The sequence below is a fragment of the Cibotium barometz genome, chromosome 17, assembly GCF_041138505.1.
Source record: "Cibotium barometz isolate CiBa-2024 chromosome 17, ASM4113850v1, whole genome shotgun sequence".
NCBI classification, from domain to species: Eukaryota; Viridiplantae; Streptophyta; class Polypodiopsida; order Cyatheales; family Cibotiaceae; genus Cibotium; species Cibotium barometz.
In genome coordinates, this window is record NC_141062.1 from 47137609 (window position 1) to 47155019 (window position 17411).

The 17411-nt window shown below is 45.7% G+C and overlaps 1 protein-coding gene across 1 annotated transcript in view; it reads left to right on the top strand.

Moving 5' to 3' along the window:
- Positions 1–9066, top strand: part of LOC147630090 (uncharacterized) — a 40871-nt gene extending 31805 nt beyond the window's left edge. Inside the window, exon 2 of the mRNA XM_086811022.1 lies at positions 8769–9066. Within this exon, the coding sequence (XP_086667148.1) occupies positions 8769–9066 (298 nt within the window). The remainder of the gene's footprint in view (positions 1–8768) is intronic.
- The last annotated feature ends 8345 nt before the right edge of the window (positions 9067–17411 follow it).

A 17411-nucleotide genomic window follows, 5' to 3' on the forward strand; every position in this document is an offset into this window, starting at 1 on the left:
TTTTATGCAAAAGGAAGAGGTGACTGTCACCTCTCGACATGCATCCTCTCCCCAAGGCACTAAGCCTGACAGATTTATGTATGCCAGTGCTCATGGAGGGCATGAGAGTCACATGCATGCAAGATATGTATCTCATGGTGACAGGTCTACTTCCAGAAAAATTTTGCCTTCTGAGTTGTCTCATGGAGAGACCATGCCATATGCAGGTAAGTCACATGCATCTGAGCTTCGAGTTCGTGGAGCACATGCCACCGTGCCCCATGAAGCTTCTTTGACGGCCCATGGAGCCCATGCAGACAGGGCTACCCCGTTGGATAAGGGGAAAAGAAAAAGAGAGGACCATGAGCCTCATGCCAAGAAGCTCAAGGAGTTCAAAGCAGGTGATAAATCTGTCAAATTTGATGTCTTTCATGGTGAACATGATGCTTCTAAGGTGTTAGCGTTTGTGGCACAGTTCGACATTGCTTTTAGCGATGAGGACTTTACAGAAAAGTCAAAGGTGCGCCATGCTAGCATGTTTTTGAAAGGGACTGCTGCCCATTGGTGGATCACTGAAAAGATCACCAAGGATCCCATCTCTACTTGGAAGGAATTCAAAGATAGATTTTATGCTCAGTTCTTGCCACCCAATGCGGAGCAAACTCTCACTCAAAAGTGGGACAGGCTGGAACAAAAAGATAATGAGAGTGTGCAACAGTATGTTAACAAATTTTGGAAAGTGTTGCTGGAAGTGACTCCCTTCATGCTAATCTCAGAGGAGGAAAGAAAGAGGAAGTTTCGTTCTGGATTGCAACCTGCATATAGATCGGGTATTGAATTGCACCCAAAACATACGTTGCAACAACTCACAGCGTCTGCCCTTGCTACAGAGCAATTGGTGCTCAAGATCAAGCAAGATCAAGGAGGTTCCAAGGGGAAGGACAAGGCTGTCCCAAATCAGCAAAAGGGTGGACAGCCACCTAAAAAGAACTTCCGGGAGCCTTACAAGGGTGGTAAAGCTGAAAATAACACATCAAAAGAACAGGGCCCAAGGAAGAACAAATTTGGACTAACCCCGGAGCAAAGAGAGCAATATGCTAAGGATGGAAAATGCTTTTCTTGTGGTAGCAAAGACCACATGTTTCGGCAATGCCCAGATCGCAAACCAAAGCACGAGGACAAGCACACCAAAGCAAATGTTCATGCAGTTCCTGATGTGCAAGGTAATACAGGTCATGATGCAAAAGAGCGTATGGTTTGCAAGGCTTGGGGGCAAGTTAAGGATCAGCCCGCACTCTTCATGTTTGATGACTGTGCAACTGACAATTTCATCTCTATGCAAATGGCAGCTGCATTGGGAATTGAGGTTGAAAACATGGGACCTCAGATTGAAGCCGAAGCTGCATTTATTGGTAAAGAGGTGCAGGTTACCCCTTTGATTGGGAAGTTGCGTATTCATATACAGGGCTATCTTGATAATGAGCATTTCTTAGTTGCTCCTTTGAATGGATGTGATGTATTGTTGGGCAAGCCGTGGCACCATAGGCTTGAGCCCCGCAAAGACTACAAGTCCAATATGATTTCTCTTATGCATAAAGGCCGCATGCACTTTATTGATGCTGGCAAAGAAGGGGATTCTATCCCAGTTGTATCACACATCCAAATTAATAAAGCAATGAAAAAGAGTCTTTCAGCGTACTTGGTTTTTGTGCGTGATAGTCTTGTGCCAAATCAACAAAATGTGGATGTTATGTCTAATGATAGGCTGAATTTTCTTAATGCATTCAAAGACTGTTTTGCTGACTCGTTGCCAGGAGAATTACCTCCCCAAAGGCCCGAAGATCACCGCATAGATCTTGTGCCAGGTAGTTCTCCACCTAACAAACCCGCATACCGAGTGAGTGCTGCACAACAAGAGGAAATTATGAAGCAGGTAAACGAGCTTTTAGAGAAAGGTTTGGTTCAGCCCAGTTCCTCACCTTACTGCTCTCCTGTGCTTCTAGTTCAAAAGAAGGACGGATCATTCCGTATGTGTGTGGACTATAGAGCTTTGAACAAGCTTACCATCAAGAACAGATTCCCAATTCCACGTATTGATGATATCTTGGATAAGCTTGATGGCTCAACTTGCTTTAGCAGACTTGATTTGAAGAGTGGTTATCACCAGATACGCGTGGTGCCACAAGATGTCCATAAGACTGCATTCAGGACAGCCTTCGGATTATATGAATTCTTGGTAATGCCTTTTGGTCTCACCAATGCTCCTGCTACTTTTAATCGTATGATGGATAGGATATTCCGACCCCATCGCAAGTTTACAGGAGTCTTCTTTGATGATATCTTGGTTTTCTCCAAGAATGAGCAGGAACACAGAACTCATTTGGTCACAGTGTTCGAAGAGTTGCGGAAACATAAACTTTTCGTCAATGCCAAGAAAAGTGAGTTTTTCCTTTCAGAGATTCATTATCTGGGACATATTGTATCCAAGGATGGAGTTACAATGGATCCTGCAAAGATAGAGACTATTCGGAATTGGCCCGAATTGCAAAACGTACATCAAGTACGTAGTTTTCTGGGATTATGTTCGTATTACAGGCGTTTCATAAGGCATTTTGCTATGATTGCCACTCCTCTACATGATCTCACGAAGAAGAAAACTGCTTTCAAATGGACTTCAAAGGAACAGGATGCTTTCTTGCCGCTCAAGCATGCGATCATATGCGGTCCAGTATTGATTGTTCCTGACTTGCACAAGTCATTCGTGGTTGAATGTGATGCTTGTGGTGATTGCATAGGAGCTGTCCTAAATCAAGAAGGGCATGCAGTTGCATACGAGAGCCGTCGTTTGCATGATGCCGAGCTTCATATGGATATCTATGAGAAAGAGCTCTTGGCTGTAATTCACGCCTTAAAGATTTGGAAACACTACCTTCTTGGGGCTGAATTTGTAGTCAAGACAGATCATCAAAGCGTGAGATATTTTCTATCTCAAACCAAGCTTTCAGAGAAGCAGATGAGAATGGCAAATTTTCTTTCCATGTTTCATTTTCAGATTGTGCATACTCCAGGAAAGAAAAATGTAGTGGCCGATGCACTATCTAGGAGGCCTTATGTTGTTGCAGTCTCAGTGGCCTCTCATGGAGATCTATCTGCTATGAGAGATTTGTATCATTTGGATGCTGATTTTTGCCATATATGGACTGATTTGATGGCTGGTCATTCACATGCCTCTTATGTTATCAACGAGGGTTATCTCATGAAGGATAATCCTATGTGTGGTGAAGGATTTGCGTCCAAAGGTTATGGACGAATGTCACGCTCCACCATATGCTGGTCATAGAGATATTATGCCTACTACTCGCATGATTCAGAGGTATTTCTTTTGGCCAAGCATGCGTAAAGACATTGAGGCTTATGTGCGTGCATGTATTACTTGCCAAAAGGTGAAATTTGACAGACAAAAGCCTCCAGGTTTGCTTCAGCCATTGCCTATTCCCTCGCAACCTTGGGAAAGTATCACGATGGATTTTATTATGGATTTGCCTAGATCCCAGCATGGGAATGATGCTATTTGGACTATTGTGGACAGGTTTAGCAAGCAAGCTCACTTCTTGCCCGTCAAGAAAACCATTAAAGCTGATCATATGGTAAAGCTTTTTCTTGCTAATATTTTCAAGCATCATGGCATGCCTAAATCCATTGTTGGGGATAGAGATCCCAGGACTACAAGCCTATTTTGGAGGGCTTTATTTGATAATATGGGTACTAAGCTTGAGTTTTCATCAGCTTATCATCCCCAAACAGATGGCCAAAGTGAAGCTGCAAATTCAGCTGTGTTGGATTTGTTGAAATATTATGTGGCAGATCAAAAGAGTGCATGGGAGAAGTATCTTCGACTTGTTGAGTTTGCCTACAACAATACAATCCATGCTTCCACAGGAAAGGCTCCGTTTGAGATTATTTATGGCAGAGTGGTCTTGCCACCCATCCTTCGTACAAAGGATGAGATTTTTGCAGCTGATGAATATGTTCGTGACTTGGATGTTGCCTTTGGTCAGGTGCGGACAGCCATTGCAAGATCTCAGGATAAGCATAAAAAGGCTGCTGACAAGCATAGAAGGGACATGGAACTCAAAGAGGGTGATTGGGTATTGCTGAAATTTGAGAAGGCTAGGCTTCGGAAGAGGCCAGGACGAGAAGGATCATATCCTAAGCTTTCTCCTCGCTATTATGGACCCTTCAAGGTGATTCACAAAATCAATGAAGTATCCTACAGGCTTGCTTTACCTAGTCATTGGAAGATTCACAATGCTTTTCATGTGAGTCTATTTCGGAAATATGTGGGGCCAGATCCTGATGAGCCTGTCACAGAAGATCCGCCAGAGATTGAAGAGCTTGAGGAGATCCTCCAGCCAGAACATATTGTTTTTCACAAGGAGAGAAAGCTACCTGCCGGAAAGCTTTCCAGGAGATACCTTGTGAAGTTTAAGAATTATTTGCCTATTGATGCCAAATGGGTAAATGAAGATTACTTTGCAGATTATCCGCAATTGTTGCAGGCATATCTTGAGGCTTTTAAGTTGAGGTCAACTCTTTAGAAGCCCGGGGGGATGTCACCAATTGGCCGACCATTTGGTCCATTCCTTGTTTTTGCGTCTCGTTCACTTGAGGCCAGGCCGGTGTCTCATGTGAAGAGGCCAGTATTTTGCTGACATGGACGGGAGCCAGACTGGTGCCACCCGTGTGTTAGCAGGATGGTGTCGTATGGACGGGAGCCAGATCAGTGCCACCCGTGTATGACCTGGACTGTGCTCGATCCATGGGACTGTCACGCCATGGAAGAGCCAGTATTCGTGCCGTGTTTTGCCTATGGGACTGTCACACCATAGGGAAACTCGTGCCTGGAACTGTGTCTTACCTATGGGACTGTCACTCCATAGGAAGACCAGGTTTTTATGTTTTATGTCGTGCCAGTTCTGTGCCGACAGATATTTTGTACATGTTCCATGAATGGGAGATATGTCCATGTTACTTTTTGCACATGCACACATATTTTGCATGTTTGAAACTGTTTTCGCATGACATGTATTCGTGTGTTTGCCTGCTTGACGTGTTACTTACTGAGCGGGGACGCCTGCCAGTGAGTCGTGAAGTCTGCTCTGTATTCTGACGAGTTTCAGTGCATGTGAACAGGTGGTAAGTATATGGTACATGTTGTTTAATGTTATTTAATTCTAACCCCTTTGTTTTATAAGGTTAGGGGTTCACACTCATTTAAAAGTGGGCACCCCCTTTGGGCACCCACTTAGGGGCCAAGGTGGGGAGCCTCACTTTTAAGTGAGTGTGGGGGTGGGCATGGTCACCAACCCCCACTAGTCCCCTTTCATGCAAGCGTGGAAATCTTGAGTTGTATCTTCACATTAAATTTTATTAAAAAGGTTTACCCCTTCAAGCGTAAAAATCCCATCGCTTCTTCCTGACGTTGATTCATCACCCTTCGAAAAGGAACCAGGCGGCCATCTCTTCCATCGTGGCTGGTGGCTGTACACGCCTCAAGTGGCTGCACATATCTTCTGCCGGCTTCCTCTGTATAGCTGAACCACCTACAGCAGTCACTCACTCTCTGCTGCCGGCTGCGCCTGCACCTCAACAGGCTGGCTGCCACTACTGCTGTACCCTCTGCTGTTGCTGGCTGCGCCTGCCTCTCTACAGGTGGCTGAACATACTTGCAGGCGGCTGCTTCCTCTACGCCATCTCCTACAGGCTGCTGCTCATACAGGCGACTACACCTGACTGCTGGCGGCTCCTATACTCTCCCAGCCGACTGCACACACTTCAGCCAGGTGCCCTTCCTCATAGGTGGCTGTGCACCTGTACTACAGGCAGCAACTGTACTGCAGCCAGGCGCCTGTGTACAGCATCCAGCAAACGTGGGCCATCTTCTCTTCACACTGCAGCCAGGCCTCTTCCCCAAGTGGGTTCTCTTTTTTTTTACAACAGGTGGCTGTTATTTCTTGCGGTGGTACTTGCCTTGGTGGTTCACCACGAGGCGTCTGAGTCTCCATCAAAGGGATTTCGCATCACCTGGAAGACTTCATCATACTACAAGTATTGGTTTCATATCAACCATCTACAAGTAAGTGATTTTCAGATTTGAGTAAAGTATTATATGTTTAAATCTGGTAAAAGATTCGTCCCGCTCGGCCTACACCCGTTCGGTGCCGGGTTGTCCAAGCTATATGGGCGAACCTCGGTCCAAAGGTGCTGAGATCGGGAGAGCCAGGCGTTAGTACGAGAGCGCCTGTCTGTGCGTGGTCTCGGAACACCAGTGTGGTGCTCTCCGCGGAGTCCAGTGAAAGCACAGGACCGTAGCGATTGGACCACACTAGTGGTCGATCTGCTTCGAGCTTCTACATCGAAATTCGAGCTATTTGTTTGGTACTGTTTTCATATGTACATGGACATTATCTGGTTCTTGGAACCCATGGAGCATTGTATTCATTAAATACTCCCAATAAATATATCATATATTGAGGGGGGGGTCGGCCCGTTCCGGCCCCAGTGCTGGTGTCCATCTTTCCATTTCATTTCATTTAAATTTCAAGTTGTTTTAAGTTGTCCATTTCATATTTGTGGTTTTAAAGTTGTGCTATTAAGCGTGTGGGTGTCCAACGGAGTCTTTCCCACTTGACGGGATCGGTTTCACTATTAGTATACTCAAACACATACAACCACATTTTATACAAAGATTTGAGCTGCATCCATAATAACATAAAAGAGATAAGATGGCATGTTCAAGACATGTGCATGCTCATTCCAGGAGCTAATCTTTGATAGGCAGTAGAAAAAGACAGAAGTTTAGGGCATGAGCTAGGCTCGGTGTGCGCATGGGAACCCCGGAGAGGAACAGAGGACTGTCGGCTGCAGTTGCTGTTGTTGGCAGCCGACAGAGATTACAGGTCGGGTAGAATTATCTGTTGGCCGCCGACAGCAGGTTGGCCAGGTTCCTTGCATAAGAAGAGCCTATAAAAGGCTATGCCAAGTTCATTGTTGGATCATTCAATCCCTTGTAGGCTGTGTCAAGAGACTAGGGTTTAGATAGGGGTTTTTCCACTTTTTCAAGGCAGCCTATGGCTTGCAAGATTTGCACTATATGAATATACAGAAACTCAGCTATCTCTCTCTCTTCTCTCCATCTCTCTTGCTTGTGTTTTGCATCAAGTTGTTCCAGGATGTTGTTTAGGGCTGAAAGAAGACTCTCAGAGCTTCCGCATGTGACATTGGTATTAGAGCTTTAGGCTGGTTCTGAGATATTGTTGCTGCATGTCCCACATGCCCTTACTGCATCGCGCATGGATGAAACCATCGCTTGTGTCTTGATCTTTTGGTGGTGTGGTGACTAGGCAACATTGTATCAGCATAAGCATCAGGCTAAGCAAGGCTAAACACTGATGGTGTACGAGATGAAGGTGCACAGTCCAAGGAAAGTAACGCGACATGGAAGAAGTTCCGAGGAGGTTGGTTGGTGGTGTTCCACAAGACCCAAGGGGAATGGTAGTCCTATGAATCGGATGCCACTTGGGGCATACCATGAAAGGCGTTTAGGCAATGGTTCCTAGGGAGGATGATCCTCCAAGGGTTGGAGTGAGAGTGCCAGACTCAATACTAAAGAGAAGAAAACCAAAGAAAGTGTTTAGGGATAGGGCATGAAGGGATAGGGGATAAGGTGGACCACATGCACAGATATTAGATTTGGAGACCGGGCATGGTCTTCAGTGAAAAGGTTTCCAGGAAGGGAAGGACGACAGGTTGGGAGTCCATAAGGAGACAAGTGTCCATGTGCAAAGTGCTCCGCTCGTAAATGCTCATGATCTCTTGCCCTCCCATTATGCAGCTTCTTTAGGGCCGTGGTGACATTCGTAGTGTTGAAAAGATGGGATGATGTGGGCTTGGGGATGCGTGTGTGGTATAGGCTGATCCGGCACATCATATAGCTGCCTCACATATGCCTTCCATATGACAGGGTCTGTGATAGGGGTGGCCAAAATGAGGAGTATGTCTCCCTACCGGGAGAACTTTGCAATGTCAACAAATAGAGGTGCATGTGGGGATGCAGCACTTTCTGTCTCACTGTGTGCAAACCTCGAGTTTTCTGGTGGGGAGTAGCATATTGCAATATGTATAACTCTCATACCAGTCTTGGCGAGTTGCATCCACACAAACCATGCTTCCTCATCCTGTCTTACCACTTTGAGTATCTGTCGCATATGATGCTTAAAGAGGCATGCCGCACACCCATCTTTTAGGGCTGATTCCCATACGTGTCCTGTGACATCAGGTAGCCCTCTTTCAGGGCATTGGTGAGTTTCTGAGAGAGAGTATCAACGTCTACAAAAGACCCGAAGGGTCTATAACAGCAAAAGATGTTACATATGGTCCATGAGGAAACTGGACGTTAAGGCAGCAGAAAATCAAGCTGCCAAACGGAAAACAAGCTAGCATACTACACAAGCCATGTGTATGCAATAGACAGGAGAGAGTACACCCGACTGGCTCCCATCTACCCATTTTAAGGGCCCCCACCTTGCGATGTATTTTCCCACAAGCTTGAACCATATTCCAGGTTTTAACATAAGTCATACTTCAATCAACTTTTCTCTAAAGTAACTGTAACATAGGGTTTCTAAAACGGGGAAAAGTAGCAGCGTAATCATAAAAGTTAGCTTTTCTTTTTGCAATGATGGAGAATTATTACTTTCAGAGCTGTTTTGGAATCCACATATCTGCAGGGAACCACACACTTTACTTCAACTGAGTAAGGTTGTGCAGGACCAAGTACCTGTTATCAAGCGCTTCAGCGGCGGAGGCACTGTGATTGTCGACCATGACACAGTCTTTGTGACCGTGATCTGCTCTCGTGGAGTTGTGCAGGGCTTGCCACTCTTTCCAAGGCCTATCATGCATTGGACCGAAAAATTCTACAATCTTGTTTTTAAGGAAAACCCTGGATTTCATTTACGTGAACATGGTATATACCTTTTCCCTTTATTTGTAACAATTTATATGCATGGTTTTTCAAATTTATGAGTATTTTGATGAATTGAGTTTCATATATGGGATAGATAATCACATTGATATAAATATAGCTATGTATGTTTGTATATAATTTGCACTTCACAATATATATCTATTCTTTTATAACTATTCATCATGCAAGTACATAGTTTTACAGATGTACTCTTACAAGTACATAGTTTTATAGCTACAGATATATATGCTGTTATAGCTTTACTCATCATACAAGTACAAAGTTTTATAAATTTATGTTTGCATTATGTGTATGTATGTGTCACCTTTACAACTAGGATATCAGTTTGAAATTTATGTAGCTTGCAAAAATACAAATTATGATGTTTGTTGAATATGGCTGGAGCATTGGTTGATCCACTTGGTCCCATATAACCCAAAATTAGTCCCACTTTTTCAGTACTGATACCATATTTCCTAAAATTTGCCAGCAAGGCATTATGCAAGCCATTGGGATGTATGTCACTGGGCCAACGGGAGTGAACACCCTAGATATCTGTTAGAAAAGCATGTTATGGAGACAAATCTTTGAAGATGTTAGCCAAGTTCGAGACAAAGCTTGAAAAGCCGACTTACAAAGTAATGCCGTGGATTGGTATTTTGTGGATGAGGCGGAGAAGCGCTGGACGTATCATTGGAACACCTGATGTGTTATGTGTGGCGACCATCATGCCCACTGCATTATACACATGAAGCCTGCCTTAGGAAGCGGGAGATGTGTCACCGGTAGGGATACTACGTGACAAGGTGTCTCATTTGACTTCACTAATAGGAGACACTATGGTGATGGATGGTGAGTTCAGATTGGATTTGATGTCTCATGTGGTGAGTGTAGATGGAGATGCCCATGTGTGCTATGCATGAAAATTAAAATTAAATTTGATGCTTTGTAAGATGGGAGATCTGCGCTTGTGCATGTGTGAGGAGCTCTTCATCATGGTCGAGCATGCATGGTAGTGTCATGTGTGAACACATGAATTGATGGACATTGCATGGATTTAATCGCTTGTGAATTATTCATAGGATGGAAAGAGGGGATCAGCCATCCTAGGTGCCCTGAACTTCGAAGTAATGTGTGTGAGAGCTAATAAGTTATTACTTTACAAGATAAGGTAAGCGAGTTTTAATTGTGCTCACTATGAGTTCGTGGTCATGCCATTTTAGGCACGGCCTAGACCATGGACATTTCATGAGGCGATCCGCATGGCTAAGAGGAGAGGCTACGGTCCCTCGGAGGCCTTTCCTCGGCACCCACGGTTTTGCGAGTGAGTTTAGTCTGAGATCGGAATCACTCGAGGTGACCTCAAATACTCGCTGACAAGTAGGTCCACTTGGTGCTAGGGTGGGATTGGGCCTCGCATAGGTGAATCTCATCACTGTGTATGTCTGAGGATCCCCCTCTTGGTGGCGAACCTAAGGCGGAAGAAGGTGAACAAGTGTAGCTCCCGGCCTTTGCTTCAAAGGCTTCAAGCTCCATCCAAGCAATCGATCAAGTCTGGCTGACGGCTTCTGGAGTCATGAGGTCATCAAGCATGTGCAAAATGAAAGGAGCTCCTGTCAAGAGGAACTTCAGGATCTCCTCAAGAGCTATCCAATACGATAGGCTATTTGGTTTGATGAGGATCAGTTCATGGACGAGTCTTGCCTGTCCTTATCAGGAGGAGAATGTGACACATTTGCACCATGTTGACAGGCTGGGCGTCGGTGGATGGCACCAGTCAGGCACCGGCGTTTTGCTCACTCAGAAATATGGTAGTAGCTGTAGGGTTACTTGAGTGTGCATGTGATTTCAGTCTTCTGCTAGCATGTTTCCCCTATTGAGCGCTTGCATCTAGCTAGTAGCCTTACACATGCACACCATCCCATTGGTATGGATGTCAACTTGTAGTCCATGGTCCCCAGAAGACTTACCCCAAGTATGTTGAGATCATCAAGGAAGACGTTTAAAATCTTCAAGATGCAGGTGTTATCGGATCAAGCACACTGATTGAGTTTCTCCAAGAAGGTAAGAGTCTGTCAATTTCAAGAAGCTAAATGCATGCGCCAATGGAATAGTGGAAGGGGTAGGAGGGTTTAATGTTGGGAAAATCAATGTAAAAGGAGTTGTGTAAGTATGTGTGAACTAGGCCTTAAAAGCAGTTCTTGTGTGTGAACAACTGCTAAGTGTGTAAGGGTTCTTTGTACATGGAAACAACCCTTTAAGAATTATGTAAGCAATGATGTGTAAAGGTTCCACCTCAATGGACACCTGGTACCTCATCTCGACATGTGGCATGTGTGGTGGCAGCATATGCCCACACCTTGTAAGGGGGGTCTCTCCTATTTATAGGACCATCATTATAATGTAAATTACAATGCTTGCAAAGATGTAGTCCTATCATGCTTCCTAGTTTAGCTTAGGTTTGATCATTGTTTAAGTTTTTATGTTTCCTGTGTGAGTAAGCTATGGCCCAATCTTGCTTCAACATATGGTATCAAGAGCATTACGCTCTTGCGTCCTTGCTCGACTTCCGTGGCTTCCTGTTGTTGGCACTGTCCCTTGCTTCTGCCACCCGATCCATAGTCCATCTCCGCCTGCGTAGAGCCACTCTCGTGAGCGGCTGCCTGCTCTACAACCACTCGCCGCCTCAGAGACAGCCCATCGCCGACCCACAGCCACAAGCTGCCGCCATCCGCCGCGGACGTGAGTGGAGAGGGTCCGCTCTCCATGGCAGCGTTGCCTGCTCAGCTATGCCCAGCCTCATGGGGGGGACAACGAGTTGGGCGGTAGGTAGGTGGTACCCCGCCCGTGCCTGGTTGTAGCACTTGCGTTTGGCCGGAAGCCCAGATTCAGGGCTTTCTTCCTCCCCTGCGCGTCAGCTCCTGCCTGCCACCACTTTGCACGACTGCCAGTCTGTGCTCCTGCTTGCGACCCTCCTGTGGCGCAACTCACTGTGCTCCTCCTGCTCTTGTTCAAAGCCGCAGTCCTCTGCCTGATCTCTCTCTGGGCTCCTGTCTTCAGCCTTAAGCTTCCACCTGTCGGTTTTCTCTCCAACGCTGGAGTCACCTTCATGTGCTGGCCCTGATCTCTTCCCTCTGGAGATCTGTCTATTGCACCAAGCTTGTCCTCATGTTTGCCCTCCTGCTTCATGGCACTACATTGCCAGCCATTCTCTGTTTGCCTTCTGCATCAAATTGCTGCTCCTTTGCAGTGGTTGTTCGTGAGCTCAAAATATTTTCTTCAGGCGGCTTGACCTCTACCATGCACACTCGTTTAGTTCGGCAATTTCAATATCCTTGGCATCTTGTTTTGGGCAGCATTCTTGGACTCTACATGCATGCACTCTCGGCAATGCCTCTACAAACCCCTACGTCGAGAATCTTGTTGGCCTGCTTGTGCCCATTTAACATCGGCCATATCTTGTCTATGGCATTCTGTTATCAAGTAGTTCCTGTCAATCATGGGGTTTCTTGTTTATTTGGCAGTTATGTGTCTGTGTGTGCTCTTATTGCAGAGTCTTGTTCTCTTCTATCCGGTTAAGTTGCGGTCTTGTTCATTTGCTGCAATGTCCCGTCAGTTTGAGGCATCAGGACCGGTCCTGTTCGATTCTCCAGTCTTGTGTCTGGTCGTGACTTTGTGCCTAGGAGTGACATGACATTTGAATAAGGCCATTGTCCTATTCTTAGCACTTTCGAAATGCAAACTCTATCATCTCGGAACAACAATGTTGGTGGACTCACACACTCACACACAGCAATGCATCCTGCAGATTAGGGTTAGGTGCAGGAAGAAGAAGCTCACACAGAAGAAAGCCTGCAGATTAGGGTTAGGTGCAGGAAGAAGAAGCTCACACAGAAGAAAGCCTGCACCTGCAGCGTATCCACACTTAAAGTGGCCATTAGGAGACTGCCACTCTTCACAAAACTGAGGACCTAGGAGAGAGTGCTGAAAGTTTGTAAACTCCATTCTCCACTCCGCCTTCCCAAACTACCTGGCCTGTTGCTTTGTCTCAGAGAGGAACAAAATGCTCATGCCAGCCTTGCAAACCTGATGCACTGACAACAGATGAAAACCAAGTGATGGAACATACAACACTTGGGAGCAATGCTTCCCCCCTCTACCATCGGGAACTATCTCCAACCTGCCCTCACTATGAACTGGGATAGTGGATGTATCCCCAATAAGGATGTGTCTAGAATACCTGCAAAGATTCTATAAAGCCGTGCAGGAAGGAGTCATGTGCTTGGAAGCACCACTGTCTAGAATCCACTCCTGAGTATCCATAGCGGAGAGTCCTCCAACCTCCTCCCTCCACGAAGAAGATGAAACACCGGTGTCCATAACCTCTAGGTGTACAAAAGCTGGAGGGTTGCTGTTAGGATTCTGCACCCTTGTCGGTGCTCCACTTAGGACACTTCCTCCAATAGTGGCCTTTCTCGCCACAATCATTACAAGTCCTCTTGGCCTTCAGTTTCTCTCGGTTTGAGTCGGGCTTCTTCTCAAAAGACTTCTCTGGTGAAGCCTTCCCTTTGTCCTTGTTGTTATTACGGCCTTTCGACCGTTGGCCAGTTAAGGCCTCAGAACCTCCGCCCTGTGGAGGGTTCGTGAATCTTTCCTCTTGGTCCAAGACCATGGGCACAAGCTCCTCCCATGTGATGGTGTGAGCCTGCCACTGGTAATCAACGAAGAGTAAAAAAGGCTGAGTACTGAGAGGGCAAATATGACAGCAACATTATGGCCATATCCTCTGACGATATCTCTTTCCTTACCTGGAGAACTTTATGCTGAAGAGCCTGCAACTTGTTGACGTGCTCTTACATCATCGACGACTTTGTAGGATTCATCACCCACATTTGAACTTCCAAGAAGATTCTCTTCATGGGTGACACCGTGTTGTAGAGAGAAGCCAAATGCTGCCAAATACCTCTGGCCAACGTCATATGCTTTACGTGGTTGATCACCTGTGGTGTGCAATTGAGGAAGATGAAAGAACGGACTTTGGCATTGACACGATCCCATTGTGATGTACAAACCTCCTTAGGCATTTACGCATCTTGTATATCCATAATCATAGAATCTGTCAAACTGATAGATAACCTGTACAATACCTTTCTGGCTCTTTCATGCCATGCTTTATATGCCTACACCACTTGTTGTGGGATTGAATTTTCTTCAGCAACCTCCGGCTCCTTTTCATCACTTGTGATAAACTCCTAATATTTTTTTCTTATAAGGAAATCGGTTATCATGAACTTCCATGCTTGGAAGTTATTCTTGTCCAGCTTCTCACTCACAATATGTGACAAGCTATCAAACATCTTTACTTGTCTTTTGCAGGCAACTTATTAAACAGTGCCTGCAAAAAACTTTCTGTACTTGCAACAAATTTGCAATCTTACAACAGTACTATAAACCTGATATAATGTTACTATAAAGAGGGAAAGAGATGGAAATACTCTTATCCTTGTACCACTTCCTTTCTTGCCTTATTCTTGTCACTTTCGTGCCTCCTTAGCTATCACATGAACCAAAGCTCTAATACCATAAAGAGAGTGCGGGGAAGAGGGAGAGCTTAAGTTCTTTGCAAGCAAACACACATACATAAGAGAGAGGAAGACACAAGAGAGATGATGGTTGAATTTTCTTCTATCTTCTTCTCTTCTCTATAAGAGTACATACTATAAGGGAAAGTACTCTCTTATTATAGCATACAATGGTTGGTCCATAGTGTGAATCCAACTATATGAGCTGGTGCTATAACTATGCCATATTCTATAATCCAAATATGGCTATCACACAACCTGTCGTCCACTAGCGGCATATTAACCATAATCTCCCCAACCATGCTAGTGGCATAAGTGCAAAAGCTATCACCGAGGTCCCAGGTGGGTCATCAATGTGTGCAGCACTAGTTACCAACATTATGCCGGAATCCTCAAAAGTGAGAGGTGAGTTGCGTAATTGTGTGTTTAGTGAGGTCACCAAATTGTCATACTTCGGGGGCAACACTTTGATGCACCTGCATGGCACTGGCCTTAGTGATCCCCATCGCCGCCATCTGGTCTTGCAGATTCTTTATCTGTGATATAAACTACTCTGATGGTTCTCAATTAGAATGCCTTTCTATTGTAAGCTGATTCTCAAGGTTTTGAATCCTTGTCTGATTTCTCATCTCATACTAGTTCTTTAGAACTTGCCATGCTCTAGAAGCTGAGGTAGTATGTTGAATGAAGGTCATCACCAAATTAGCGATACTGGTGATGATGACACATAGTATATTTGCATTCCTTCGTATCCATGCCAAAGTGAGAATAGGATGTGGCGGTATGATCTGTAGTGGATCTACGAGATCAAGACTAGGACCTGGCTTTGCATCACCCCTTCCCATCACCAAAAGGTGCAGGGCGGGCACGAGTGGCTACGTTATGTATAGGTTAGGCAATCTCTCCAAATCTACATGTAAATAGAAAACTGCCAAAACAAGATTTGCCTATATTGTGATACCATGTGAGGATACACAATAGCAAAAGAAAGATAAACACAATGCAAAGCACTAAATTGCAGAAAGAAGTGGAGAGTAAACAATATTACTGCTTGCGAACTTTGATTATAAGCTAATGGTGTCTATCACATGCATGTTTGTTTATCTTGTTCTAGTAAACTAGATTTGGATGCTTAGGATGTATCTCATGAGAAGTGTTATCCATTAGGTTTGTAGTTGAAGATGAATAATCTTCTATAATACCTAATGTGCCCCAGGAATCTCTACACCCCCTTGTAGTTGATTGGTGGTGGTAGCTCCAAATTCACATGGATCTTGTTCTTCGTAGTCAAGGGGATTACATTTGAAAACCATTCTTCAGATAGCTATGGAATGCATACACGATCCAAACAGAATCTCTGGTCATACAAGCCACATCATGTCACAATCTTTAGAAGTCAATAAGTTCTTTTAGAATCCTAATGTCCTCAAGGATGATAATTTTATGAATGGGTAGTAGTTACCTAAGTTTAGTGATTTCTTGACAGAATTCACTATTATCAGAAGCGCTATCTATATCCATGATCCAATGTAGTCTACTAGACTTGTGGCTTGTCTAGCTCTTCCTTGGGATAATTTGTTTGTACTTGGGATTTATGTGATAGGCGCTCTATTTGGATGGTTTTTCTCCTTCATGGAGAGGGATGGTGTCACGGAGACGGATGGTTTCACCACCTTCGCAGGAATTCCCTTCATGTTAGTGTATTCCTAGGTAAAAACATCATGAAATTATTTGAGCAAGGCTATCAATTCTCCTTCTTAATCAGGGGTGAGGTCTTTGGTAATATTGAATTCTATTCGCCTGCAGCTTCGGACAAAGTCACGCAATTGAGCCCCGTCGCACAGTGTATGGCCTAGGCCTTCTTTGTGAGGTGGCAGCACGACTTCGACCGGTGTTCGATCCTTTGGCTGGCGTCTCAAGCTTTCCTGAGACAGTCTGCTTTCCAGGTCTCAGGAAGGAATATCTTCGTCTCCTCCCGGTGATAGGTGGTGTTATCGGAAGAGTGTGGAATCCTCCCTCACCGTCGCTTCGGTTCTTGCATAGACACTAGGGATTCCGGCCCTTCATATTTGCAGTGCCTCCCCGGAGTCAGTGCCTCATTCCATTCTACTTCCTAGCTTGCGGAGGGAATCTATTTTGCAGAGTCGAGTACTCTAGCCTCCTAGGACAATGTTTCATCTGCAGGCAGTGGGACACCTTGCTAGAGCTTGACCCCGTCGGCAGTCCAGGCGGCCGCCTCCATGTGCCCCCAACAACCCCCCCCCCCCCCCCCCCCCCCCCCCCCCCCCGGCGGCCCCCGCGGCCCTAGGTTAGACCTTCCCCAAAGGTGGGCGAGACATAGGCTCCCAAGTGCCAGAGCACCAGGACACGTCCTCGGTTGAGACCGATGCAGGAGAGTGGCAGAGCGCAGCCCAACGCGGAACCGCGAGCCGACTTCCAGCGTAGAGCGGCACCGACAGGCGCACTAGATTGGTAGGATCCAGAAGATACGATTGTGTCATAGAATCGTTTTGAGCATTTACCTTAGCAGTCCCCCCCCCCTCTCTTCTGGAGACCGTTACCTCATCGAGATCCCCCACCAAGCTTTTGGGTTCCCGAGGGGCCATTGACCCTCCAAAGACTTCGGCGGGCGCCCCACGCAGATAAACCCTTCTCCTACTACCCCCCCGTCTCATCCCTTCTCCTACTACCCCCCGTCTCATCCTTAACCCTCACCCTCACCCTCCCCCGCCTCCTCCCCCCTCTCCCCCGCTCTCTGCTATGACTCCCCCTCCTACAACTCCCTTGGCTCCGACTGCACAGGAACCCCCTTCTCCCTCCCT